Raw genomic sequence first — 17,019 nt, forward strand, 5'->3', positions numbered from 1 at the left:
CATGTCCTCACAACAGAGAATTAAGGGGTGTTGAGAATAATTCATTGATACTTTGAGATGCTCTAAGTGTGGAGGCCATATACAGAATAGAATTTGCAATACTTAGATTGTAATTGGGGCATGGATTGTTTTTGTTCTGTGTTTGTACAGTACCTGTCACAATGGCATCTTGGTCCAGGATTAGGGTTCCCAAGTGCTACACAAGAAATAATAATACATAATACACCCCCTAGGATAAAAATCAAAAGGGCACTCCATCTTCATCTAATCCATCTATCAATCCATCTATTTTTGTACTGCAGTAGAATCTAGGCACCCCAAACCGAGATCAGGGTCTCATTGAGCTTGGCACTGTACAAGCAGAACAAAAAGATGGTCCCTGGGTGTCCCAAAGAGTTGACAGTCTAAGTACAAATGAAGAGACAAAGGGAAGTACAAGGTAATGATGAGACAGTACAGGTCAGTGTGAAGAGGAGTGACCACAGCATACCTCATGCTTCACAGCCCAAGTAGATCACCAGCCATGATCAGGAAAAACTCTCCTTCTCTCCCCACTCTATCACAATTAGATCAATTTTATAGGTATTATGGCTTCCTCTGACACATCCGTCACTGACCGTTGTCAGAGACAGGGCATGGATGTAGGTAGACTGTTGTTCTGCTCAAATATGATATTCACAGTCTAAGACGAAGTCTCAGTTGTATAGTTTTTAAGAAATGACGCCAATGGGCCAGAATGTTGTCATAAGAACAGGGTCTGCTATTCGAGAGAAGGCCAGCCTTCTATTTTCACTGCTGGAGGCACAGATCTCATGGTGGCCTTGCGTGACAAGGATTTCATGTCTTGTTGCATGCTGGATGATGGCTGTAGATTTAACTATTTTATGTGATGGATGCTGGCACAATGCAGCAACAATTGTGAAATATGCCATGCTGGAGCGCCTGCATTCTCTTAAGTTGACAGTGAAGAATGCAGATTTTTCTCTGTATAGCCAGATAGGCATAGGAAGATTTCTCCCAAATTCATTTGGCGTCACCAACTCATTGGGAACTGGCCTTGTAGAAAGGACAATGTATTTCATACACCCAGAGAGTATGTTCTGTACACTTTATATATGTATAAAATCATCTATTGAGGTAAATTGTCATAGTTCCATTGACTTTGATGGAGCTCTGACACTTTATACTAGCTGAGGATCTGGCTTACTTTGTGTATATGTGTGGGGGCTGAAATATATGAAAGCAACCACGCACAAATTAGTTCATAGTGAGTGAAATGATGATTGCGATTTCTATCACAGCTCTTCGGTGGGAAACAATTACACAGGAGCTGCCATTTTACAGGAGCAGATGAATGATTCATCTTGTCTGGTGTCCTGTTTCTGACATGGGCCCATGCCACATGCTTCAGAAGAAGACTGAACTCAGTCCCCCTTTTTCCCCATAATTCGGGGATGGGCATTCCTTCCTGGCCCTGGCTGGTGATCAGTCTATCCTGTGAAGCATGAGGATTGAGAGCCCTTGGTTAATGTAACTTCAGATACCCTTGTGATTCACTTAATGATGATACCTAATCCTCTTTATGAGTTTACTTAGCAGCGTTTCCCAGTAAAAGCCTGGCACTATTGCTCTGAAGTTAAATGCTATCACTAGATAGATTGTCCAGGAATTGCCAGACTGGATCAGACCCAAGGTCCTTCTGGTCCAGTATCCTGACTCTGACTGTGGCCAGCACCAGATGCTGCAGAGGAAGGTGTAAGAAACCCTGCGGCAGGCAGATGTGGGATAATCTGCCACACATTAGTTCTCATCCTCATCACTGAGAGATTGGTTTAAGCTCTGAAACATGAGGTTTAATATCTCAACCCTGGACCCCACTCCTGACAATAACTCTCCTCTCTTCTAGTTATAAGGAGTCCGCACGGGTGGGAAATAGGCATCTATGTGACTGGCGCACTTGTTCTGCTGGGAATCGCTGCACTAAACCTGTGGAAACTATGGAAGTCTGGGAATTATCCAGCACCGTCTCCATTTCCCAATTACAACTACCGATACCTGGAACAAAAGTACGGGACTACGTATTCGGACATCAAACACAAGGTAAAAGCCCTTCCTGTTCAGTGTGACTAGGTTGCTAAAAGAACAGGAGTACTTGTGGCGCCTTAGAGACTAACAAATTTATTTGATCATAAGCTTTCGTGGGCTACAGCCCACTTCATCAGATGCATAGAATGGAACATATAGTAAGTAGATATATAGACATACAGAGAAATGAAAAGGTGGAGTAAGAGGCTAGTTAATTAATTAATTAGCACAGTAGTGTCCAGGAAATGCACCGCTTGTGTAGACCAATCCACACAAGCGGTCCATTTCCTGGACACTACTGTGCTAATAAGCGATGGTCACATAAACACCGCCCTATACCGGAAACCTACTGACTGCTATTCCTACCTACATGCCTCCAGCTTTCACCCTGACCACACCACACGATCCATTATCTACAGCCAAGCTCTAAGATGCAACTGCATTTGCTCCAATCCCTCAGACAGAGACGCCTACAAGATTTCTATCAAGTGTTCTTACAACTACAATACCCACCTGCTGAAGTGAAAAAACAGATTGACAGAGCCAGAAGAGTACCCAGAAGTCACCTACTACAGGACGGGCCCAACAAAGAAAATAACAGAACGCCACTAGCCGTCACCTTCAGCCCCCAACTAAAACCTCTCCAGCGCATCATCAAAGATCTACAACCTATCCTAAAAAATGATCCCGTACTCTCACAGATCTTCCTCGCTTACAGACAGCACCCCAACCTGAAGCAAATACTCTCCAGCAACCACACAACAAAAACCCTAACCCAGGAACCTAGCCTTGCAACAAAGCCCGATGCCAACTCTGTCCACCTATTTATTCAAGTGACACCATCATAGGACCTAATCACATTAGCCACGCCATCAGGGGCTCGTTCACCTGCACATCTACCAATGTGATATATGCCATCATGTGCCAGCAGTGCCCCTCTGCCATGTACGTTGGCCAAACCGGACAGTCTCTATGCAAAAGAATAAATGGACACAAATCTGACATCAGGAATCATAACATTCAAAAACCAGTAGAAGAACACTTCAACCACTCTGGTCACTCAGTAACAGACTTAAAGGTAAGAAGTACTTGTGGCACCTTAGAGACTAACCAATTTATTTGAGCATAAGCTTTCATGAGCTACAGCTCACTTCATCGGATGCATACTGTGCAAAGTGTAGAAGATCTTTTTATATACACACAAAGCATGGATTCAAAGGTGGCAATTTTGTAACAGAAAAGCTTCAAAAACAGACTCCAATGAGAAACTGCTGAGCTTGAATTAATATGCAAACTAAATACCATTAACTTGGGTTTGAATAGAGACTGGGAGTGGCTGTGAGCTGTAGCTCACGAAAGCTCATGCTCAAATAAATTGGTTAGTCTCTAAGGTGCCACAAGTCCTCCTTTTCTTTTTACATTGAATCTATTTTCCCATGTTAAGTATCCTCACACCTTCTTGTCAACTGTCTGAAATGGTTTCAGAGGAACAGCCGTGTTAGTCTGTATTCGCAAAAAGAAAAGGAGGACTTGTGGCACCTTAGAGACTAACCAATTTATTTGAGCATGAGCTTTCGTGAGCTACAGCTCACTTCATCAGATGTTTACCGTGGAAACTGCAGCAGACTTTATATACACACAGAAATCATGAAACAATACCTCCTCCCACCCCACTGTCCTGCTGGTAATAGCTTATCTAAAGTGATCAACAGGTGGGCCATTTCCAGCACAAATCCAGGTTTTCTCACCCTCCACCCCCCCACACAAATTCACTCTTCTGCTGGTGCTAGCCCATCCAAAGTGACAACTCTTTACATAATCAAGTCGGGCTATTTCCTGCATAGATCAAGGTTTTCTCACATCCCCCCCACCCCCATACACACACAAACTCACTCTCCTGCTGGTAATAGCTCATCTAAACTGACCATTCTCCAGGTTTAAATCCAAGTTAAACCAGAACATCTGGGGGGGGGGGGGTAGGAAAAAACAAGAGGAAACAGGCTACCTTGCATAATGACTTAGCCACTCCCAGTCTCTATTTAAGCCTAAATTAATAGTATCCAATTTGCAAATGAATTCCAATTCAGCAGTTTCTCGCTGGAGTCTGGATTTGAAGTTTTTTTGTTTTAAGATAGCGACCTTCATGTCTGTGATTGCGTGACCAGAGAGAACACTTCAATCTCTCTGGTCACGCAATCACAGACATGAAGGTCGCTATCTTAAAACAAAAAAACTTCAAATCCAGACTCCAGCGAGAAACTGCTGAATTGGAATTCATTTGCAAATTGGATACTATTAATTTAGGCTTAAATAGAGACTGGGAGTGGCTAAGTCATTATGCAAGGTAGCCTGTTTCCTCTTGTTTTTTCCTACCCCCCCCCCCCCCCAGATGTTCTGGTTTAACTTGGATTTAAACCTGGAGAATGGTCAGTTTAGATGAGCTATTACCAGCAGGAGAGTGAGTTTGTGTGTGTATGGGGGTGGGGGGGATGTGAGAAAACCTTGATCTATGCAGGAAATAGCCCGACTTGATTATGTAAAGAGTTGTCACTTTGGATGGGCTAGCACCAGCAGGAGAGTGAATTTGTGTGGGGGGGTGGAGGGTGAGAAAACCTGGATTTGTGCTGGAAATGGCCCACCTGTTGATCACTTTAGATAAGCTATTACCAGCAGGACAGTGGGGTGGGAGGAGGTATTGTTTCATGATTTCTGTGTGTATATAAAGTCTGCTGCAGTTTCCACGGTAAACATCTGATGAAGTGAGCTGTAGCTCACGAAAGCTCATGCTCAAATAAATTGGTTAGTCTCTAAGGTGCCACAAGTCCTCCTTTTCTTTTTGTCTGAAATGGGCCATCTTGATTATCACTACAAAAGTTTTTTTTCTCCTGCTGATAATAGCTCTTCTTAATTAGCCTCTTACTCCACCTTTTCATGTTCTCTGTGTGTGTGTGTGTATATATATATATATATATATATATATATATATATAAAATCTTCTTACTATATGTTCCATTCTATGCATCCAATGAAGTGAGCTGTAGCCCACAAAAGCTTATGCTCAAATAAATTTTAGTCTCTAAGGTGCCACAACTACTCCTGTTCTTTTTGTGGATACAGACTAACACGGCTGCTACTCTGAAATAGGTCGCTAAACATTCCCACCAGCCATCAAGCTTTTATAAAGACAGATCAATATGGAGAACATAATCAGCTCAATCCTTTGATTTCCTCAGCAAGGTCTCAAACAGAGGAAGACTTCAGAAACTCCAACCCCAGTGAAGTCACTAGAAAGCAGCATAAACCACAGCAGAAAAATGCAAGAAGAAAATTAGGAAGGCGATGAAGAAATTTGAAGAGCTAATAGCCAAAGATTAAAAAAAAACAAATCACACAATGTTGTTTACATCTATTAGAATCAGGAAACCTGCAAGAGAATTGGTGGGGTGGCTGGATCATGTGTGGGGTACAATGAACAGTTACGTGGCAGAGCCACAAAATGATTGCTTTGCATCACCTTTCGTACAGACAAGGTTGGGAAGGTACTTGTCCTAGACCTGAGCTAAAGGAAAATATGACCCAGTAGGTCCCTTCCAGTCCTCAAATCCAGTCCCCTGAGATTGCAGGCAGTTCTGTCATCTAATCCTGTTAAGGAACTTACCAAGCTTCATCACAGAACCACTTAGGTTGTGCGCCCCTACTACTCCTAAGGGGAGGCTGCCCCAGAACCTCACTCCTTTGATGGTTAGAAACCTTCTACTTTCCAGTCTGCATTTATTCATGGCCAGTTTTATACCCATTTGTTCTTGTGCCAATATCAGCCTTTAGTTTAAATAGCTTGTCTCTCTCCCTGCTGTTTACCCCCCGGATGGATTCATAGCGAGCACTCATATCCCTTCTCAGTCCCACTCTTTTTAGTCTTCTCGGATCATCCTGGTCGCTTTTCTCTGCACCTGTTCCAGTGTGAATTCATCTTTCTTGAACTTGGGTGATCAGAACTGCACACACTATTTCAGATGAGACTCTCTCTTTGTTAGCTATAGGTCCTAATACTACTGACAACTTTTTCAGTAGTACCTAAGTGACTTAGGAGCCAAAGTCTAATGGAAAGTCAATGGGATTTAGGCTTCTAAGTGCCTAAATCACTTTGAAAATGGAACTTAGGCTCCGAAGCTGCTTAGGCACTTAAGAGATGGTGTAAAATTTCCTTATTTATGGACTAAATGCTATTGGGTAACATAATCAGACACTTGAGCAAATATAGTTCACCCAGTAGGGGGCAGTGGTACATGTTATGTATTCGAGGTGGCCAAAAAAACAGAAGGGGGACGGATTTGTGGAAAAAATTTCAAATTTTTGGTTGGTTTTTTAAATTAATTATTTTTCATTTTTTTGTACCTTTTTCATCATCTTTTTTTTTGTTCCAAAATGGAAAGCTTTCAAAAATGATTTGTTTTGAATATTTATATTTACAGATAACTAAGGTGTCACTTAGTTGACTAATGAAAAATTACCCTGCAGCAAAACGAGAAAGGGAGAAATAAGGGATGGGAAGGGCTTTCATATCATATACCGTATATGTTCCAGTGCGTTATCTAGTCTCCCTTAAATGACCTAAGCACTTGTCCTGGGAGACTGTACCACAGCCTAATGCTGTAGATCTTCTTGTTAAGGAATCACCTTCATATCCCATGGCAATTGCATATTTAGACCCCATAGCACTTAAGAGCCCCATATGCTTTGTTTCACATGTAGTAAGAAGTAGTTCAGAGGTGAAGGGGTTAATGCAACCTGAGTGCCTCTTCTATCCTTTTCTATGTCTGCAGAGGGGGGGAGCTTCAAACTTCCGAAAGGCAGCGGAAAGGACGTCCCCTGTCCGCAAGCCCCGCCTGAAGATGGATGACACCTTTGAGAACATCAATGAGCTGGGTACCTTAGAGTTGATGAGCAAAGACCTAGATCTGGGTCCATTCGGGCTACTGAAGAGATCTGTATCCACTGACTCCCTCAGCTCCATCTCCTCCATTGGGAATAACTTTGGCCAAGACTTCACTGTGGGCCAGGTGGAAGTCAACATGGAGTACGATGTGTTCTCCAACACCCTGCACGTCACGCTGCTGCAAGGGAAGGACCTCCTGGAGAAGGAGGACGTCAACTTTGAGTCTTGCTTTGTGCGTATCAGCTTGCTTCCAGATGAACAAATCATTGGCATTTCCAGGGTAAGTGTCTGTCACCTTCTCTTGCAGCATTTTTGGAGGGGTGTGTGTGTGTGTTAAGGGAAATGTGTATGGGACTAGTCGTTGTTCATGTTATACCGACCTCTGAAAAGCTAGATCTCAACCTCCTTGCAGCAAATTGGCTGAGCAGTCAGGGGTCAAATCTGAGGGTGCATCTCCTGCTGCTCTTCTTTTCTGACAGGAGGATGATAGGGCAGCACAAGTCAGTAAGGTCCGGGTGGATGGATGGATGGATGAGGAGTGGGCCACAGAAGCAGCACGTCTTGGAGCCCTGGGAGGAGTATGATAGCTGGAAGCAGTTGGCGGAGTGATTACTGCAACTTAGGGCCTAGTGCTTGGAATGGCTACAACATTACCGCCAAGCTCACGGTATATAATGTAATGTAATCTCATTTTTCGAAGAATTGGGGTAGGTTCTCAACGCATGGTCACTCCTGCCATAAAACTGATAGGCAAAGGAGTTCGCAAATGCAGAATCACACTCTTGTCCCAGTCCTAATTGCCCATGATGGAACCTGAACGAATCTAGTTTGAATGAAGAAATTTACATTTTGAGTTGGAGAAGGAGCAGCTTTATCCAGCTGGGAAGGAGGTTGCAGGTCTGCACTGGTGACCTTCACTGGTAGTGCACTGTAAGACTCTTTATTTCAAAATTTGCCAGTAGGGGCAAGTTTGCACCATGTGGGACATTCTGCATCTCCTCTGCTAGAGCAGAAATGGGTTAGTAGCAAGTTATACAATATAGGAGACCCCAAATACCGTCTGTTCAAGGGTCACCCCACATTTTGCAGCGTATCCTTGGGCACAACTAACTCATCGCATGTATGTTTCCATGTCCCTCCAAACATGAACAACCCTGGAGGTCATGTCTCCATGACATCAAAAACCATAGGTGCTGAAACTAGGGATGCGGCGGGGGGGCGGGGTGTGCAATCTGTGGACTGGGTTTGCTTGACTCAAGGGAACAATCCCCAAGGCTCCTGTTCCTTTAATAAATTATACAGCCTCTGATGCTGTCCCAGCCATCTCTCCACCACGTACAGTTCCACCACCCAAACAAGCAGAGGCAGAAATATCACGGCGCTTGCAAATGCAGACTCTGATGCTGAAATTGACAGTCACAGCTTCCAGGACTCCTGCTTGCTTGTGACAAATCAACATTCATTTCTGCTGTAGCTTGGCTGCTTCTAGGGCTGGGTGAGTGCCCCTGAACGGCAGCTGTCCAAAGCTAGATTGCACTTCTCTGTGAACTTAGAGTATGATCGGTTTGTTCTGGGGATCGCTTTTATCTAGCAAATGCTGGGCGCACATTGCATGATTCCTCTAGCATGGGCTTCCTTCCTTCCTATTTAGATACAGGCAAGCACTAGGCATTGGTCAGTTCCCGGGGCACTTGTACTGGTGTTTTCCAGCCCCTTCCTCAGATGTGGAGTCTGTCCGTCCAAGCGTGAGGTGCGTCTGCTTACTTCAGGGCTATCTTGGGCTGTTGTAGACAATTGATGATTCGTGTCACACTTGTTTATGAGGCATGAGACTGTGTTCATAAGAAAAGTGTGTTATCACTGTTGGGAGATGAAGGATGGTCCTGTGGCTTGAGGCGCTGACCTGGAACAAAGAAAATCTGTGTTCGGTTCCTGATTCTTCCATAGACTTCTGGTGTGACGCTGGGTAAGTGGCTTAATCCCTGTACCTAGTTCCCTATATGTAGCATGGGGTTAATAGTGCTTCCTTTGTCTGTCCTGTCTGTTTAGACTATACACTCATCAGGGTAGGGACTCTCTCTTACTATGTGTGTTTGCAGTGCCCAGCACAGTGGGGCTTTGATCTCAGCTGGGCCTCTAAATGTTACCATAATCTAAACAATAGCTGTCATCTTTAGGAAACAACCCTGCATTGTTGGCTGAGAGGGCCAAGATCCCCTAACAGGAATGAGGGATGGGCATTACCTGTGATTCCCTGTCAGCTCAATGTGGTAAAATGGCTGTTAACTGACAGCAGAGGGAGGAAATCTTTCGAGGGCCTTAATTCAAAAGCCTGCTGAAGGCAAGAACTCTTCCCATGCAGACAGGGTCACGTGCTGCGGATGCTCCTGGGCTGAGCTGACCAATCCAGCTCTTGCCATCTCCAGCGGGCGTTTGAAGGTGTGTCTATGCCTGCGGATTTCAGGTCCAGTTCTGGAATGCTGAGCAGCTGCAGGAAGATGAGCGGCTATTGCCGGGTGCCCCCCAATGAGCATTTTTCTGGGTGTGTGTTCTTGCCAGGCCACTCGCACCTTGGGGCGCTCATGCAGTGTGAGTGCGGATTCAGGCTGTAGGGATGCAGCCCAGCTACATCCATGGGCCATATTCAGCCTTGGCATTAGCGGGCAAAACACCATTCGAGTCAGTGGCATCACACCGGCTTCTGCCAGCAAAGAATTTGGCCCCGTGGCTGCAAAGGCAGTGTCAGCAGAATTGTGTGAGGTGAGTGGATGGCCGGGCACTACTCCTCAGTCCAAGTGGCTTGTTCTGTTCCATTCCCTGCTTCGTAGCTGACTCAGCACCTGAGCCAGTGCCCACTGAAGTCAATGGAAAGACTCCCATTGATTTCGCTTGGATAAGGCCCCCAATATACCACAGTGAGCTGGGAGGTAGATGCAGCACCATGCAATGCACTGGGTATGTCTGCTGTGAGCTGCTGGCTGGAACCCAGTGGAATATTATCCTCCCCAATCCATAGCACTAGCCCTTCCATTTCTCCCCAGCTGCATCAGTGGTGAGTAATGGGTTAATCCCGAAAGAAACCTCCACTGGGGCATGGGAAGCTCCGGGCAGACCCAGTTATAATTCAGAAGCTTCTTCCTTGGAAGTTGTTTGTGATACCATCTGTCAATTTACTAACTGTAATGGGAGCAATTAAGTCTGTTCTATGAGATGGAAAGGACTGTAAAGAGAGTTTTGTTTCAATCGCTTCCCTAGTCAATGAGCTGCAGGCATGCTCTTCTACTCTTGGGAAGCGGATCTGTGAGCAGTATGCAGAGGACCTGGGAGGTGCTGTCTCCTGGCGAAGGCAATAGAGGGGGGAGTCTGGACTCCTGAGTGCCATTCCCAGCTCTGCTAATGACTTACTCTCTAGCCTTAGGCAAGGCACATATCCTCCCTGTAACTCACTACAGCAGGGATAGCGATACAGACCCAGCTCCCAGGGGTACTGTACTAACTCATGCCTGTAAAGCAGGAGAGAGCCTTGTCTGGACAACTCAAGCATCCTGGATTTTGCAGGACATTCCACTCCGGCTGAATCAGGCTGCCTGTTTCACTGCATCACAAAGGCAGGCAAGGGGAGGAGGGACAGACTTCCACCAAATGTGCTGTAGCCTGTGGGAAAATGCTTTGAGGAAGAGACCATGGCCTCAGATTTTGTCTCTGTTTCATGTACTTCATAGCCCTTATTACTGAACAAGACCTTGTATCCCACCCCTAGGAGCCTGCCCGTGCTCTCCAGCTGGCTTGGAGTACCCAGGGAAAACTGATTGCGACAGGAGCACTCCCACCTCCAAATATTGGGAGACTGACCTGCTCCTCAGCACATGCAGCTGCTCTGATTTGCTGCCCTTTCCAGGAGGCAGGCAAGGGAATAGGGCAGGGCAGTGAATCGGGTGCAGACCTCCTTTGGGGAAGTCTATAAGCGTATAGTCTGTGGGGCAAACCCATAGCGTTGGCTGGTCTGATTTTGGTCATCCCTCTGCTCACTGCTGGTTGTATTTCTATGTTCAGAATGGAGGGGGAGATGGCTAACGGTGGGGAGGAAGGCGAGTGAAAGGAAGAATATTAAAGGGAAATGGAGACAGTGGGAGACAGGTCAGATCAGAAAAGAAAACTAAGAGGGGTGATTAGGTTGGGACCCAGCATGTGCTTAGCCTGAAGCATATGAGTCTTCCTGTTGAAAGTCAGTGGATTTGCTCACATGCTTAAAGTTAACCACCTACCTAAGTGTTTTGCTATGTCCAGGCATTTGAGAGGGGAAAAGCCAAACTGAAACACGAACAAATGATGCCAAAGGATAGAGAAACGTGGTGGGGAAAATCCAGAATGTGGAAAAGACTTGAAAAAAAGAGGCATTGAAGATGGAGAATAGGGAGGAAGAGAGAGTCATTATTTGATCATATATGAAGTTTTAGTTTCTATAAGATTTTTGTATGTGCGATTTGTTGTTGCTATATTTGTGTGCGTTACCCCAGCGTTCCAGTCCTTAACCAGGACCTCATTATGCTGGGCGCAGTACAAACAGAACAAAAAAAAAAAAAGGGTCCATGACCCAAGGAGCTTACAACAGAAGTGTAAGACCAGAGACGACAGGTGGGGAAGCACGAGGAGACAATGAGATAATACAGCTAAGCATGTTAGACAATTGTCTCAGCACACCAACTACCTAACTGTTGTCGAGGTATGGAGGGGTTGGTTTGTGTTTTATTACTAGTGGCTTATTTATTTCTAGCAAATCTAACGCGTTTCCCAGTTTTGTACTCAGAAGGCCACCCTCCCGCCTAAATCCACTGGCCTGGGGCACTCTGTGTATCATCAGTGATAGATGATGATGGGGCAGCTGCCTAGTAGCTCAGAGAGTAAAGGCCAAACATTGGTGCCAACCACCATCCATTCTATTCCTCCTCCTGTTGCATGTGGCTTGCTCTTGCTTGTCCTGTCCACCTCCATCCTCTTGGAAATGGCTGTCCGCTTCCAGCAGCATTGTGTGGTGTTTGTGCCTGGTTTCTGGACAAGCTAATTTGAGTGTGGCCAGGAAGGGGGAAGCCCCTGGGAGGCTAGATATGGAAAACATGAAGACAATTAAAAGCTTGAGGAAACTGGGCTAGAAGTTGCTTGTAGTTTCTGTAAATGGGACGTTCCTCCAGCCAGTGATCCCGACAGGCTGTGTGTGTGTCATGTAGGAGGCAAGTCTCTCTGAGCAGCTCAAAGGAACATGCAGGCATGTTTCACATTTGCACTTGCTCCAGGGCAATCATGCCCTTCTGCTCAGATCCCTCTGCCTTGATATGTATCAATTTATATATGTCGACATCCCAATTTAACTCCATGCGCAGGAGCCAGGGCCAAAAGATTCAGACTGTTTCAACAAATGACAAAATAAAATGACATCCCACAGGGACAGCTTGGATCCTACTGTATGGTTTTCAAATCTTCCCCTTCCTAAATCTCCTTGCTGCTGCACAGTTTCCTTTTAATTAGCCATGAGATAAGGAAAACACAATGCTAGATTTGCAAGTGCTCAGCACCCACAACTGGGACCAGACCGTCCCTGCTGAGCTCTTTGCAAAATCTGGCGCCAATTAATAGAGATACCTAGCTCTTATATACCTCTTTTCATCAGTACATCTCAAAGCACTTCACAGTCTTTTAAATCACCTCTGTGAGCTAACAAGGGGCTATTGTACAGATGGGAAACTGAGGCACAGAGAGACTAAGTGACTTGCCCCAGGTCACAGAAAAATCTGTATCAGAGCAGGGAATTGAACCCAGGTCTTCCAAGTCTTAGGCCAGGGCCCCAACCACACTACTATCCTTTTACTATGGTGGTGGGTTCCTGATAATCTTGCCCATAAAGTCTCTTGTTCCTTTTAATTTTTTGAGGGGGCAATTTTTAAATAAATCCATTTCTGGTAAATGCTGCTAGGTGGCCAGCTTGAGACACTCCAGTCTTGTTCTGCCATGGAGCAGGGACAGCCGTGCTTGCTTGCTTCTCCCCCAGTCCCATCCCAACATGCCTTGGCTTTTACCTGGAGACACACCCTGCAGTCCCCAGGATCATTCAATTCCTGGCCTCTCTGCTGAGGCAGCCTACAAGGGTGCCATTTAATACCAGTTGAGATGGTGACTTTTGTGCCATGGAGTCCTGCCCAGCAGAGACCAAACTGAAATCACTAATTCATACAACAAAGGCTACATAGGACAATGGTCAGAAGTTAATGACTGATCACTGCCATTCTGGGCTGGATTTGAACCAGTCACCAAGGCCCTGATCCCCCAAAGGTTTCCATGCAAGTGAACCCCTGTGGCCCTGCCGATGAAGTCAGTGGGGCTCCATACGGGTGCAGGACGCCACCCACATGGAGTCATTTGCAGGTTTCCAGCTATTGCAGGATTAGGGCCCTACAACTGAACAGCTTCCTACCCCATTGCTCTGAGAATTTGAGCCCCACATTGCAAAGCCACTTGTTAAGGTGGCAAAGAGCTTTCCATTATAAACCTGATTTTTGACCATATCCTCGAAGTCCCTCAATAAAAGAAGTCCGTAATACCCAACATGTCTCATTATTCTTCTCCAGCTCTGTGTCTTTGGTTGGGAGTTGTGTTTTGCTGCTTTCTGTTGCAAAGTTTGAGGTTAGTTGGGCCGGGCATCTTGGAGGCAGTGAAGTTGGAGAGAGTTTGTTCATTTTTGGAAAAGGTATGTGATGCTTTTGTCTCTGGCCTAGACACCCCAGCTTTGCCTTATTCAGTTGTCCTCAGTGAGGAGAGTTTGAGCACTTAAGGCAAGTTGCATGGTTAATTCTGGAGTTATTAGCCATCCAAGTTGGACACCCTGAATGTCCTGTCTAGTCCTGCCATATGTTGATGACTGACCCTGTAGACGCTCATGCCCCGCTAAGCTTTGGCTTAAAAAAGAAGTCTTCTTATCATTGCAACTAGCTTAAAGATATGAACTGATTCCAAGAGGTGGAAGTTTGTCCCGCTCATGGCAAAACACCCCAACCTGTCTCCTTTAAGCCAGATATAAGCTCACCGGGAACCTGTCCGCTCCTGTCAATGAGCTTTGGATCAGGCCTATAAAACAAACCCCCTCACAGCCTGGGCTGGAGAGGCTCAGAACCAGTAGGGAGGGAAGGGAGGAATGCAAACATAGTCACAAATTATTGTTTTTGCTGACATTTTGTTTTCACCAACACTTACTCACCAGCTTCATTTACAATGTACCAGTATCCACATTCGGTGGGCAGGGGCAGGGTTACAGTAGGGTTGCCAATTTTGAGTGGGCATATTCCTGGAAGTTTCATCACATCACATAATCTTTTAATTAAAGATTAGTTTTTAATTCCTGGAGACTCCAGAACAATCCTGAAGGGTTGGCAACCCTAAATTACAGAGTCAGAGTTAAGGTTGTCTTTGTGGAACCTTATCTCCAGATTTCCAAGCTCTCAAACATCTGGTGGTTTGGGAGGTTTTTTTAACTACAGTGGCATAAATATAATGTTGTTTGGAACTAACTGCCGCATATTTACAACTCTAGCTCTGGCCTCACCAAATTGTTTATCTGGAAATTCAATGAACAAAAGAAGAAGGGAAAAATCATCTTAGTAGGTAGTAAATTCTGGCTTCCAGAGATATCTATGTAAAATATTCCAGCAAGTATAAAATATTGTCTTTAAAATATTTTGGCAGTGCCCTTTTAAGATCAGACTCTCTGAATTTATGCTCTGTAGTTATTATTTATTGACTCTATTTACAATTCACTAACACTATTTATAGACGCATACTGGCCTGAGACAAGTAATGAAGACACATTAGTCTCTTTCCTGTAGTGTTCTGTAGTCACTTGAAAAAAATTAACTAATATTTATGTAGCATCTTTCAATTCATAGATCCCCCAAAACTGTAGCAACTGTAGATATTTATACAGGGATCACTCCACCACTGATGTAGTGGAGCCATTTTGAGAGCCCATCTTTCCCCCAGAGAATGCCCGGATCTCCCATTGACCTCAGTGGGAGTTGCTCATAACCCATGGGGAAGCATAGGGCCATTTGGTGGCAGGCAGCAGCTAAGACCCAAATGTTGCAATAGGCTTTGCAGAAGCAGACCCAGTGTTCTCAACTCAAGATAAGTCTCTCAATGTCTGGTGTTTTCCTTTGAGCTCCAGTTCCCGGATTCATGTGGTTAGAGGAGAACCTGAGCTTTCGTTTAAAGGAAACAGGAAGTTTCTTGCCCTCACAGTTGCAGAGAAAAGCTGGAAAATGTGAGTCTAGAGCATCCTAAAGGCTCAGAATCTGGACAAAGAACAAGAACCTCAAATCAATTATTTGTAATGATCTCATGAGTTTTGAATGCTTGGGGCTGGCAATACCACAGAGCCCCATCGAAATCCATGTCTTCTCTGTCTGTGTGCAGGGGTGTGTCCGTGCCACTGACTCGGGCTCGCAGGGCTCCGGCTCAAGGGCTGTTTAATTGCAGCGTAGGCGTTTGAGCTCAGGCTGGAGGTGGGAGTTCCCAGAGCCCAGGCTGCAGCCTGAGCTGGAACATGTATACCGCGTAGCCCAAGTCAGCTGGCACAGGCCAGCCATGGGCTTGTAATTGCAGTGTAGATATACCCCAGAGTCTACCCATGCTTAGGGGGTCAGAGCCCAGCAGTGCCCTGTGATGCTACAGGACAATCAGTGGAGCATGCTGTACATCAGCTAAATGAAGCAACAGGGAGGATTTTACAAGAGGCAGATGTCCGGTGGTAGGTATCATGGTGTGCAGGATCTCAGCTTCCCGGACTGACTGTGGGAACTGGAAGGGTGCAGAGCGGGGAGACATGCAAACAAAGGCGATTTATTACCACCTGATCACAGAGCTCTAAATGGTAGAACTCAGACAGGAATGTTCAGGCCTTAAGGGTGCATCTACACTGCAAAACCAGCCCTGTGGCTGTGAGTCTCACTGGCCAGGTCAACTAACTCAGGCTTGCAGGGCTCGCGCTACGGGGCTAAAGTAGCAGTGTAGACGTTCCTGCTTAGGCTGGAGCCAGGGCTCTGAGCATACGTCTACACTGAGATTTAAAAACACACGGAGTCTCAGACGCTGGGCTGCAGGCTGAGGCTGAACATTTACACTGCAGCTTTATAGCTCTCTGAGCCTGAGCCCCGTGAGCCTGAGTCAGCTGACCTGGGCTAGCTGCGGCCATGCCATGCTGCTTTTATCACAGTATAGACATACCCTGAGGACCCACCCCTCTTGCCAGGTCTCAGATCTTAGGCTCCAGCCCGAGCAGGAATGTCTACACTGCTACTTTTAGCCCCAGTGTACAAGCCCTGTGAGCCTGACTCAGTTGATCCAGGTGCTGAGACTCACTGCTGTGGGATTTGTTTTTTTTACTGTGTAGACGTATCCTAACACTCCTCTCATATGATACTGGAGACATGTAGCCTCTGTGGTTCCGCCCTTCCCCTGATCACAGCAGGCAGTGTGGTGGTTTGTCACCCAGAGCCTGCCTCTGGCCCCATTCATCCTCTGTTCCACACAATCAGTGTGCCATCAACATGTCATTGGTCACCTTTCTCTTTGCCCTTGTGGGAGGGGAAGGCAGGGTCATTAACGAGCCTTTGGCCACTTGTCCCTTTCTGTGACAATAATCGCCGTGGAAGCCTTATCCACTGGACTGCACTGTGTGTGAGGTGATCTCCCCTCACCCCAGTGGCAGGGTCTGCCATGGCACTTTTTTGGCATCCAGTGCCATGTCGCATCAGCGTTGTCAGCTCACACCACCCTGATGGATATCCCTGGTCACCAGCTGTGACCCCGCCTGTCTCTCTGGCAGCCCTGGGCATACTTAGTGCCTGAGAAATCTATCCAGAAGCTCAAGGGAGGCGAAAACAGCGCAGCCTGCAACGTGTTTGTTTATTTCCACAGTCCGGAAACAGCATCATTTATTTGCAGAGTGACAGTCA

General features: G+C 45.9%; 1 protein-coding gene across 3 annotated transcripts in view; it reads left to right on the forward strand.

Moving 5' to 3' along the window:
• SYT12 (synaptotagmin 12) overlaps nucleotides 1–17,019 on the forward strand; it is a 58,145-nt gene that overhangs the window by 14,767 nt on the left and 26,359 nt on the right. For all 3 annotated transcript variants that reach the window (XM_073347029.1, XM_073347031.1, XM_073347030.1), the window contains exons 3-4: nucleotides 1,907–2,100; nucleotides 6,909–7,301. In XM_073347029.1, the coding sequence (XP_073203130.1) occupies nucleotides 1,907–2,100; nucleotides 6,909–7,301 (587 nt within the window). The remainder of the gene's footprint in view (nucleotides 1–1,906; nucleotides 2,101–6,908; nucleotides 7,302–17,019) is intronic.

Source organism: Lepidochelys kempii, chromosome 6 (assembly GCF_965140265.1).
Source record: "Lepidochelys kempii isolate rLepKem1 chromosome 6, rLepKem1.hap2, whole genome shotgun sequence".
In the NCBI taxonomy this organism is placed as follows: domain Eukaryota; kingdom Metazoa; phylum Chordata; order Testudines; family Cheloniidae; genus Lepidochelys; species Lepidochelys kempii.